Source organism: Equus quagga, chromosome 1 (assembly GCF_021613505.1).
Source record: "Equus quagga isolate Etosha38 chromosome 1, UCLA_HA_Equagga_1.0, whole genome shotgun sequence".
In the NCBI taxonomy this organism is placed as follows: domain Eukaryota; kingdom Metazoa; phylum Chordata; class Mammalia; order Perissodactyla; family Equidae; genus Equus; species Equus quagga.
The window spans coordinates 174,068,820-174,081,081 of NC_060267.1; the positions used below are offsets into that span (position 1 = coordinate 174,068,820).

The 12,262-nt window shown below is 49.8% G+C and overlaps 1 protein-coding gene across 1 annotated transcript in view; it reads left to right on the forward strand.

The window, feature by feature from the left end:
- Positions 1-10,611: 10,611 nt before the first annotated feature.
- The window catches only part of SPSB4 (splA/ryanodine receptor domain and SOCS box containing 4), a 60,709-nt gene continuing 59,058 nt past the window's right edge, over positions 10,612-12,262 (forward strand). The window contains exon 1 of the mRNA XM_046655537.1: positions 10,612-11,312. Coding sequence (XP_046511493.1) covers positions 10,619-11,312 — 694 coding nt within the window. The 5' untranslated portion in view covers positions 10,612-10,618. The remainder of the gene's footprint in view (positions 11,313-12,262) is intronic.

Sequence of the window (12,262 nt, forward strand, 5' to 3'; positions counted from 1 at the left end):
AAGATGCAATTTTTCAAGTGTCAGATTAGCAAATAGTAATGACCGTGTTTCAGAAACATCTTTTTAAAATGTAACTAGATCAAGACCCTCCCTACCTTAGAAGCTCCTCAGAAAAGCCTCAATGCCCCCAGGCCCTCCGGTCCGGAGACTGCCCCCTCCCCTCCTTTCTGACCATTTTCCTCTCTCATTACCCTCACCCCCTGGACTTTTTGGGTTTGCTCCAACACACCAGGGACTTTTTTATTTGCTGTTCCCCCTGCGTAGGCTACTTTTCCCCTTGGGGTTTCTTAAGACCGCTCCTTCTGCTCATTTAGGCAGGCCAGTCCTTGGGGGGCTTCATTCCTACCCCAGGAAGTGGCCAAGGCCCGGGCCAGAGTGCTTCCTCATCCCTTCGGGAAAAGACCCAGTACAACTCACGACACAGGGGCTGCTTCATTTTCCCCAAGTTGCCTGGCCTGTTGTCACATAGCCAGGCCTTGAAATGTCGCTTCTCTGTTGGTACAGGAACGACAGGCGTCTCGGGCAGCTCTCACCTAGAACAGGCCACTCAATGTGGAAAATCAGGGGAGGGGAGACCTGGAGTGAAGTTACCAGAAGTCTCTGCCTCATAGTCATCTTTAAAAATAAGTACATAAATGTGTGCCCTTAACTTATGTGAGCCATACATACTTGATAGAAAAGATCAACAGTAAAAAATAAATAAAATAGCAACACATTATTAATACAACATGGTCCCTAAATAAGTCAGCTGGTTTCTCTGCTGCCACTCAGCTCAAGAAATAGGGATCTGTTCTGAGGCTGTAGCGAAAACTGTGTCTGTGCTGAGCCCTCTGGGGAAGAGGGCAGCAAACCCAAATCGGCTATCACGAACCTGGGACCTTCAGAAGGGCTCTCCTGGGCAGTGTTGATTGCATGTGGTTTTTGCTTCACATATTGACTTTAGAACTTAATCCCCACTTAAAATGGACACTTTAATTATGAAAAACATGTTTGTTGTTAGAAATGCAAACTATACAAGAGATGGGGAGCGGATATTCCTTCTTCAATCTGACAAATGCTTTAGAGTGCAGCCAGAAGTGGCAGGTGCCGGGTGGGTGCTGGTGGGAGACAGAGGCTGCTTGGGCACTGGCCTCACCAGCAGGAAATGCAGCATGTGGTGCAGAAGACTCAAGGACAAGGACGCAGGGGGATGGAGGGCTGCTACAGAGCTGCCCGGCCCGCTTAGGGGTGGGGGAGAGTGAGAGAGTACCAGCCAGGTACAGGAAGGTGGAAAGGCTCCCAGGACTCCAAGGTATGGAGGGGATGTGGCACCTGGGGGAGTCTAGCACGACTGGTGGGCCGTGCTAGGAGACTGGGTGGGGGAGAGATAAGTAAGAGCAGGTCTGGAGAACTGGTGTGCCAAGCTAAGGGCTGCAGCTTCTCCCTGGAGAGTTAAACGAGAAGGTGGGTGGGTGGCTTGGTCAGATTTACCCCTTGGCAGCGTGGAGGGTGGGTTGTGGGGCACAGACTGGAGTCAGGGAGACCACTGCGGAATCCAGGCAAGGTCTGAGCTAAGGGAGAGCTGAAGGCGTTGAGTGAGGGAGATGGAGAGATGGGGCTCTGCGGCAGAGTTCAGCTCTGGACGTGTGGGTTCTGAGGTGCCTGTGCACCCCCAGATGTCTGACCTCTCGAGAGGGTGGGCATGCCCATGGGGGAAGGCTTATGGTAGAATGAGGCCAGCTGGCTTTACAAGGTCCTTTGAAGGAGCTCCTAGTTTGGGGTGGTCAGAGGCCTCCAGGTAGGTGGGTCTGGTGCTGAGGAGAGAAGGCGGGGCTGGAGACCCAGTTTGGGAGAATCTGCAGAGAGCTGGAAATGTCAGTTCTAAGAGAAGATGCAAGGAGAGAGAGAGGAGCAGACACTGAAGATGTGACCTAGAGGGTGCCCCATTTATGGGGCAGGCAGGGTGGAGCCTGGAGCCAGGAGGTGGCAGGAAGTTGCTGTGAGCTCTATGGCTCCGTGTGCTGTTGTGCCCAGAGGGAGAGGCCCAGAGCTGCTCCAGCCACCCCCTGGCTTTTAGTGCTGTGAAATGTCATTTATGGTGAACCTGGAGCTCTGCCTTCTCCAGAAAGGAGTGGGGCTTGGTCCAGTTAGCCAGGCCACAGGGACATCTCACCTGTCACCCACGTACTATGAGATAGGCAAGTCCCTCAGATTCCTGGGGCTGAGTGGCTCCCTCACCTCTGGCGGTCCTTCTCTCCTCTCTCTAGGTCTCCCTGTCTCCCTGCTTCCTCACCATCCCCTCTTCCCCTCTTCCTCTCTAGTTTCTCCCCTGGTATCTCAAGACTGCTCCCAGAGACACCTCAGGCTTGAGAGAGGGACCTTCAGAAACCCCAGCAGGTCCCTCTTATGATCTAGATCAAGCCTGAGGCATGAATAGTTTTGCTTTTCTTTAGGTGTCCTGAGTTTTGAGACAATCACTTATACTAAGTGGGCAAAGTTCAGCCTGGGAGATAAATGAGGGGCTGGACATGAAGATTATTGTGTTTTCTTCATAGAAGTTTTCCCAAGGGGCTCCCATTGTGTAGCATCCTCCCCATCCCCTCTCTTCCTGCTCTGCTCCTGCCCAAGCCCTGCTGGGCCTCACAGAGGCCAGCCATCCTGCAGCACACCCCACCTGTGCCTGGGCCAGCGGCCACGGTGACCAGGGCTGCCAGGGCTGCACGTGCACATAGGGCCTCTGGCTTTGCTCCTTCAGAGGCGTGTCTCTTTCAAATGACCTTGCAGAGCATGCTGGCCTGGTCACCGCCCAGCAAACCTCGCTCATCCCATCCCCTGCTCTCCTCACTGGCTGACAGCCTGAGCTTCTGCCTTGGGGGCTCCTGGCGCAGTCACGCGTGGGAGGATTCCCATGGAAACCCCACAAGAAGGAGAGGCTCAGGGAAGCCTCATTGATTTACACTCCAGGAAGACAGGCGTGAGATGCTTCCACCTGGAACTGGGCAGATGGCTCTCTTTGTGAGCTCTCGGGAAGAAAGGGCTGCCCAGCCAGTTGTAGCGTGAGCTCCGTGCATGTGTATAAAGGGAAAAGCTAATGGATGTCTATGAATAAAACCTTGGGGGTTCTTTCATTCATTCACCATTGGCAGGTTCATTCTGAATTAGCATCTCTTAATAAAACCCAGCCCCGCTTCTTAATATTTGTACTAAGAAAATCTTAAAAACATCCCAGTCGAATCAGGTCTAGGTACATATCATTGGCACCATGGTACAGAGATGAGAGCTGAGGGATGAAGATGTGAAATGAATTGTCTGAACCCAGCAAGCTCTGCCCTCCGGGTCCAGCTCGGTGGAGCTTCTTTCTAAGGCAGCAGGTTGCTTGATTCCTCAGCTCACACTTGTGCATTGTGTAGATGTCCACCCACTCCTTTCTCTGGGCCAGAGCCATGCAAAGTCCTGGGGTCTCCAGTGAGGAGAGTCAGCCCTGCTCCTGTATCATCCCCTGTCTGGTGGGAGGGAGGCAGCTGGGGAGATATCCTGACCCCTTGTGATGAGTCTGTGCTGGAGACAGGTGCAGGGGCTCTGAGAGCAGGGGGTGGGGAGCTCCCCAGAGGCGTCGAGACCTGAGCTGAGTGAATTACCCAGATGTGTGCATGTGGGGGGGTGTGCAGGGAGAAGGAGGGGACAGACAGTGTCAGGCCCTGGATGTGCAGGCCTTCGTGTACCTGTGGGGGGATTCAGGAGGTTGGTGGGGATGCAGTGAAGAGGTCCCAGAGGGAGATGGGCCCCGGAAGCCTCAGGGAACATTTTGGGAGTGTTAGGGGTAGGAGCCTGCACTTTATCCTGACCATCATGGAGAGCCTGAGGAGGATTTCAGCGGGGAGCGTGATGAGGTCAGCTTTGCATTTGACAAGCGCTGTGGTATATGTTTGAAAGCAACATGCGTTCTTTTAGAGGAATTCAAGTGGCCCTGCTTCCTACAGTCCCCATCATCATTCAGACCTGTCCCTGGGTCTGACCCCTTTGGTGTGAGCTCTCCTTAGGTGGAAGTGATCGGGTCTTATACTTCCTGTAGCCTCAGATCCCCAGGGAGGCATCATTACTGCTGGTTAAAAGAAGGAATGAAGTCCACCCCCACACCCTCCCCCCAAATCTGAAGCCAGAGGCCACCCAGGGGAGGGCACTTCACCCAGTCGGTGCCAATTCCTGCGGCAGTCATGTCCCCTGGCAGACCCTGTGCCTGGGCGAGCCCGCCAGACAGGCCTCCGAGAATGGGGTCCTGGGCCTCTGAAGACTGAGTGTCACATATTCCAAACCACCGAGGCTCCTTTAGCAGTGCGACATCAACACTTCACATCTCCTCATTTCCCTTTCAGGTCGCAACACCCGCCAGAGTCCTGGGAAGGGCAAGTGGCAATTGGAGTTTTTGTTTTCTTGCCCAGCCATCACTGAAGCCCCGGGGTGGATCCTTCTGGATAATGTCATTAAGCATCCCCATCCAAGCATGGCCTAAGAAATTAAGTTTGTTTCCGGGGGAAGGTGGTGGAGGCACCGTGGGCCTTGTTCAGTAAGCCCTCTGCTTACCGGGCTGAGATGGTGCTATTCCTATCAGAAGAGGCTCTGCTATATCGCCCGTGTGCCTGGCCCACTCTGTGTGCTGTGGTGGAGACAAGAAGAGAAATGTGGCAAGCGCCCACTTCCTCTGGCTGGAGAGGGTAGGGACTGAGCCTGACTTGGCCACTGCTGTGTCCCTAGCTCTCAGCAGCATGGAGTCTGGCACGTGGCAGGCGTCCACTGTGTTTGTTGAATGAATAAATGAGGACTAGAAGCAGAAAGGGTGCACAGCAGAGTCTACTGAAGGGGAAGACTTGGTACAGCCAAGAGTCAGCTACTCAGAGGCAGTCATCTTGCATATTTCTCTTAACCTGGCTGAGGCTCCGGGCTGGGCGAAGGTCAGCATGAGGCTCTGTGGCGAGTGGAGAAAAGTGAGTTGTCTCGTAAAATGGAACTGAAGTGTCTAGTTTTCTTACAGACTCAGCTGGTCCTCAGTTCTGTAACACCCCACCCGCTCCCCCTTTCCTCCGAGCTCCCCCTTCCCCTCCTCCCCGCCCTCTCCCTCCGCAGTTATGGCAGCACACCACGCACACTGTTCTGCCCCTGTTGGTTTGACTTCATCTATCTGTTAGATCTTCCATACATTCTTTTCTCCAGCTGCGTAGTGTTCCATTATATGGATTTACCATCCTTTATTTAGCCTGTCTTTAGTTTGGGTTTTTCCCAATATTTTGCTATTACAAACAATGCTGCATATGTATATATGTAATATAATATTTTATATACTCATGTATTATGTATTATACACAATACGTATTATATATGTATTGCGTGTTATACATATATATGTGGTTTTGGACATTTAATACTGAATAAACACTGGAAGTGGAATTGCTAAGTCAAAGGCATGTGCCTTTGCAATTCTGAGCGGTGGTGCTAATTTTCCATCCGCTGAGGTTACACCATTTTACCATTTTATCTTCAGTTTAGCGATGGATGAGCCTGTCTGCTTCTCCAAGAAGATGTTATCCAGCTTTTTGATCTTCTCTAATCTGACAGACAAAAATGGCATTTCATTGTAGTTCTAACTCATAGCTCTTTTGTTATGCATTTGGTAAAACATCTTTTCAAAAGAGCCATCTGTTTTTCTTTTTGTGTGAACTATTTGCTGTATCTTCCCACATTCTGCCTTTGGGGTGGTTTTTTCTTACTCTTTTGTAGGAGTTTGTCATATAGTTGTCTGTGATTGTGTTGCACATATCTCTCCATGTTACAACAACAAACAAATCAAGCTTCTTTTATGAGTGCTTTTTGCTAGACCATTGGGTTATTTCCCATTTTCTTTTCTTATTTCAGATATGTGTCTTCTCCCCCCACCCTTTTAAATGATTAGATTAAATGCTTTATAAGCTTTACTGTTTTTTTAATTTAGTTATTGAAGTCATGCGTTGAAAGTATATTTAGTAACATGTGAAAATGTTAATTATTTAATTTTAGGTGAAATAACCTAATAGAGGCCCACGATGCCAGTTTTTAAAAAGAAAGTTCATGAATATTTTGTAGACAAAAAAAGAATAAAATGAAATAATCCAAACACTAACAATATTTGTATCTGGTTAATGAGATAGGAGGTGTTAGTTTCTGTACATTTTTTTCAATTTCCAAAATCTGGAAGTTAATTTAATGTTTTTTAATTAACAGACTAATTTTTAGAATAGTTTTAGATTTACAGAGAAACTAAGCAGATAGTACAGAGAGTTCCCCTATCCTCACACCCAGTTTCCCCTATGACTGACATCTTCCATAAGAATGTGCATTAATCACACTAGTGAACCAATGTGGGTACAGTGTTATTAACTAAAGGCCATACTTGATTCAGATTTCCCTAGTTTTTATCAAAATCCCTTTTCTGATCCAGGATCCCATCCAGGACACCATATTACATGTAGCTGTTGTGTCTCCTTAGGCGCTTCTTGGCTGTGACAGTTTCTTGGACTTTCCTTCTTTGATGGCCTTAACGATTTTGAGGATACTGGTCAGGTATTTTCTTGGATGCTCCTCAATTAGAGTTTGTCCTGTGTTGTTCTCATGGTTAGAGTGGGGCTCCAGATTTGGGGGAGGAAGACCACAGAGGTACAGTGTTGTTTCATTACATTATATCAAGGATACATACTATCAACATGATAGATTAATATAACAGATAATATAATTGATAACAACATAATAGAGAACATAATATGATAGATTAAATGATTGAACTAAATAGTTTCTATGTTTTACTGGTTTTGTTTTTGTGGTATTTTTTTCCCCAAAAGATCAGCTCACAGATTTCTTTCTTTTTTTTTCTCCCCAAAGCCCCACTACCTGGTTGTCTATCCTAGTGGTAGGTCATTCTAGTTCTTCTCTGTGGGACACCTCCACAGCATGGCTTGATGAGCAGTGCTAGGTCCTGCCCAGGATCCGAACCAGCGAACCCTGGGCCACCAAAGCAGAGCACAAGAACTCAACCACTTGGCCTTGGGGCCAGCCTCCACAGATTTCTTGATTAGTTCTATTTTCTATTTTATTATGCTTAACTTGTGTATTTTCATTCTTTTTTATTTGCTGATATAAGTACACCAGCTAGTATTTCCTCTGAGCACTGCTTTAAGTGGGATCCCACGGGTTACAGTATATGGAATGTTTTTTGTGATTCTTATTTTCTAGATATTCTGCAATTTCTGTATAGATCTCTTTTTTGATCCGAGTTGTTTAAAAGGGAATTTTTAAAAATGTCCAAGTGCTAGGGTTTTGTATCCATGGTTTTGTGATTAATTTCTAGTTTTTCTTCTGTGTTGTCAGATTCTGTATATTTCTGATTTTGGGGGAGGTTTTATTTGTGGCTTATGGGAATTTTTTTTTTTTCAAATATACATCAATTTAATTTGTCTTATTAATTTTGCAATTTTGGCTTTTCTGTGTATTTAGTTAATTTGGCCCAGTGATTGCTCACGAGCTAAAAGAAGTGAATTAGAATCACCTCCCTCTGCTGTGGATCTGTCTGTCTGTCTTGTATTTCCTGTAGCTTTTGCTCTGAATTTTGGTGCTGTTTGGTGTGTTAGAGCTTCAATTGTGGATTGTATTCTTTATTATTATAAAACATTCATCTTTGTCTCATTTAAAATCATTTGCCCCGAATTCCACTTTACTTGCTGGTGTTAAGGTTTGCATGCCTGCCTGGTGCGAGGTAGCACTTCCCTGGTGGGTATCCACCCTTCATTTCCAGCATCCCTCAGTCACGTCACTTTGGGGATGTCTCTCTTAAGTAGCATCTGGTTGGGCATTTTGTCTTATTCCCCAATCTCAGGATCTTTTCTTTCTAGTAGTTTATTATGGTCATTCATTGACATAGCGAGTGTTTTGGTCTAGTTTTAGTATCATAGCCTATCTCTTTGTGTTTTTCCTTCTATTGCTTCTTACAGCAAAATCTTTCAGTGTGTAGTCTGTTTCATTTTGTGGTTTTTTTTTTCTGACAGTTTGGAAGGTTTTCATTTTATTTTTAGTCTTCTGGAGGTTGCCTTTATAACTATGTAAAATGTATTTCATCTTTTTTAAAATACTGTACTACTTGTCTCCCTTCTGAAATAAGTGATCCCAAAATTAGTTTACAAATTTGGTCACAATTTTTATCTGCTTTGTGACAGCTTTTTTTCTGGCGAATTTTCTTGGTTTGCCTCTTTTTTCCTGTCCCCCTGATTTCTCCTCTAGCATCGTTGACTCTGTCGTGTGCTGGTTCCTCTTTGGAAGAGGCAAATCTTCTAGGATCCTCATTTTGCAGGGGATGCCCAAAGAAGGGGTGCCAGGAAGTGTCTTAGGAGAGCAGGATTGCACCCTGGTTCACGATAATGTTGTTCAGAGGACTGAGGCAGTGGTTTCTCTCGGCTTCTACCAGAGACCTGCAGCTATGGGCTTCCCCCAGTTCAGGCCCTTCTCTCACTCTGCCTCACCCACACGCTGCTTCCTGTAAAGATGGCAGCCTGTGGTTTCCTTTGTTAGCCTTGCTGTTCTCTGTCCCAGGGTGTCAGAGGCAGCTCCCACAGCCAGGCCACATACCCTGTTCCCACGGTTCCTGATCAGGAATCATTGTTCTTTTCCTTGAGGGAGTGCCAGCTAGAAGAAATCTGCCAGTTTTCTCTGGGAGCTGCAGCCACTGGTGGCTTCTGTAGGTGTTTTCTCACACTGGGTCTTCCCTGCCTTGGGCAGCCCTTCACTATTTTTGGCAGCCTTTCCTTATAAATCGCGGTTCGGGTTACAAATGTGTTCTAGCTTTGTGGAAGATAGAATTTGCATTTCTGTTTCTCTTTCGCCTTTATTATGGGTGATCTTGGACATGAAAAGGAGTAACTTTATTCTGCTATCTTAGAACAGTCTAGTGTCACAAATTTTTATGTGTTCTGGAATTCTCCCAGATTAGACGTTAGCCAGAGCTCTCTGGATGGGGCTGGCATGAGCTGAAGCTAGGGTCTGACAAGAGAAAGGAAAGAAAATGGGAGTTGAGAATAAAATAGGAGGGCTAAAGGAGAAATCCACAGCCCAGCGGCCTGTGCTGTGTGCAGGGGGCCCTTCCCTTCTCCACCTGCACTTTGACTGGGAGTGAGCCCCTGTTTGGGTGGGAGGTCGGGGCCAGGCAGAGCAGGGCATGAAAAATGTCTGTCTCTTGGTCTGTCTCAGGGGAAGTTGTTCTGAGCCTAGCAGCTCTAGGCCAGCAAGGGGAGGGCACAGGCCTCTCGTCTGGTGGGGCTGCAGGGCTCAGCTCTTCATCTCTTCCCACACCCAGGCACATCCAACCAGCCCAAGCACCCTGGGTTCCAGCTGGTCTCCTGGAGAGGGTGGTCAAGCCCTCCTCCCTGAAAACTAGGATCCTGCCTCAGAGGAGGCTGCCCAGGGTCAGTGCTGTTAATGGTGCTTATGTGCCCAAAGAAACAGCTTACCCAAAGGGAAGGGACGTATGTGGGATGCCCAGAGGATAGAGCCAGAGAGGAAAGCCCACCCACAGATTCTCAGGCCTGGCCCTTTTTATTATTATCTCTCAGATTTCCACACCACCCAGAGAGAGCATTTTATCCCCATTTTACAGATGAGGAAACTGGTGTCTCGAGAGGCTAAGAAACCTTCCTGTGGACACAGCTAAAAGACGGGGAGAGGGATGTGGATGCAGTTTTGTCGGCTCCAGAGCCTGGACACCAGCTCCCTTACCACCCGCCCCCGCCCCCCGCCCCCCGCATCCTCAGATGGTCGCCTTGTGTCCATGTCCATGTCCCTGGGTGACCCTGTGGATCCTCCCTCTGTCCTGCTTCTCAAGCCTGGGTGCTCTTTGGATGCTATTTAAGCTCCCAGGGCAGCCAGGACAGGAAGCAAGAGGCTATACCCTGCACATCTTCGGCCCCCATGTCTTGGGCACTGTGTCCCCCCAGCCTTGACACAGGGCTTGTCCCCAAATGCACCTGGGTTCTTCTCCAGCGTCTGTGATCTTGAGCAAATCACTGAACTTCTCTGGGTTCAACCCTTATATCCAAAATAAAATTGCCTATGGTTGCCCTAAGCGCAGAACATGCACTCCGAAGCCAGATGGCCTCAGTGTGAATCTTGGCGGAGCACCTCATTAGCTGTGGGTCTTTGGTTAATTACTTATCCCTTCTCAGCTCTTTGCTTTCCTCATCTATAAAATGGGAATAAAATACTGTATAAGTCTTATAGGGACATCTTAAGGATTAAATAGCTATTAAATGGAAATCGTTTAGAACAGTGTCTGGCATATGGCAAGGAGTAGATAAGTGCCAGATATTACGATATTGATGAATTATTATTATTAATGCATGCAAAGAGCTCAGCCAAGGCTTAGGCATACATGGCTGCTGCTGCTGCTGTTATAACCCGTGTCTTCTGCTTCCTTCCAGGAGCTTGGGCCCCTGCCCCAGCCCAGTAGAGGCTGTGGAGGTGTACGATCCGGACACCTGGTTCCCAGCCCGGTGGCCCGTGCCCGGCTGCGGGGAGCGCAGGCTCCTAGGAGGTAGCGGCAGCTCGCAGCGGCCCCTCCGGGCAGGGAACCATGGGCCAGAAGCTCTCGGGGAGCCTCAAGGCAGTGGAGGTGCGGGAGCCCGCGCTGCGGCCGGCCAAGCGCGAGCTGCGGGGCGCCGAGCCGGGGCGCCCGGCGCGCCTGGACCAGCTGCTGGACATGCCGGCGGCCGGGCCTGCTGTGCAGCTGCGGCACGCCTGGAACCCCGAGGACCGCTCGCTCAACGTCTTCGTCAAGGACGACGACCGGCTCACCTTCCATCGGCACCCTGTGGCCCAGAGCACGGACGGTATCCGCGGCAAGGTGGGCCACGCGCGCGGCCTACACGCCTGGCAGATCCTCTGGCCGGCCCGGCAGCGCGGCACGCACGCCGTCGTGGGTGTGGCCACCGCCCGCGCGCCGCTGCACTCGGTGGGCTACACCGCGCTGGTGGGCAGTGATGCCGAGTCGTGGGGCTGGGACCTGGGCCGCAGCCGCCTCTACCACGACGGCAAGAACCGGCCCGGGGTGGCCTACCCCGCCTTCCTGGGCCCCGAGGAGGCCTTCGCGCTGCCCGACTCGCTGCTCGTGGTGCTGGACATGGACGAGGGCACGCTCAGCTTCGTCGTGGACGGCCAGTACCTGGGCGTGGCCTTCCGTGGCCTCAAGGGCAAGAAGCTGTACCCGGTGGTGAGTGCCGTGTGGGGCCACTGCGAAGTCACCATGCGCTACATCAATGGCCTTGACCGTAAGTGTGGCCTGCTGAGCGGGGGGAGGCCAGGGGCTTTCGGGGGCCGCCTGCCTGTCCCTGGGGAGTTGGGAAGGGAGGCCCCACCCTCCAGCATCGCTGGGGATAATCCTGCAGTGTGGAGTCGTGGCTTGGACCTGGGCTGTGGGGCCAGGCTCCTGAGTTTAAACCTTGACTCACTCCTTTGCTGGCTTGGTGATCTTGGGCTGTGCCTCAGTTTCCCTATCTGCACAAGTGGCACAATGATAGTAATCTTGGTCAGGGTTGTTGTGAGGATCGAACAAGGTGATAATCCCCTGTGTGAAGGGCTTGGAACAGTGCCTGGCACCTAGCAACAGCTTTGAGTGTTGATACCAATTATGAATCTCTCAGTCTGCGTAAGGGTATTCAAAATGATGTCTCCTGTGTGCCCAGCTGCAAACTCGCAGTGGAAGGAGAGTCACAAGTAGAAGACACAGTGCCTGCACTTGAATGCTGTGCGCTCGAGCTACTGATAGATAATAAGTAATAATGATAACACTATCATTTATTGACCACCTACTGTATGCAGGGGCTGAATACCCAGATTCTGGCTCTTCCTGGTACACTGTTAGAGGGGGCAGCCGCCTCTCATCTCTAGCTGATTACTACCTCATGCGAATGAGAGCTGCGAGTTGTGGAATCTTCAGATTTTTCCAAGAGGACGCAGAAATCCAGATTTTGTGTGAACTATCCCAACTTTTAAAGTTGACAGCTGCTGAAAACAGTGTGTAGGCAAAGAAAACACCCTTGCAGGCTGCAGCCAAGCCCACAGGGTGCCGGGTTTGACCCCTGACCCCTCTCTGCCGCCTCTTATTTACGTGCACAATCATTCTGTGAGGCAGCCTAAAATCGCGGTAAGAAAACAGTATGGGTTTAGGAGGGAGCCTCGGGGAGGTGGGGCGGCCGCCTGTCCACCTTGAATTCCAGCT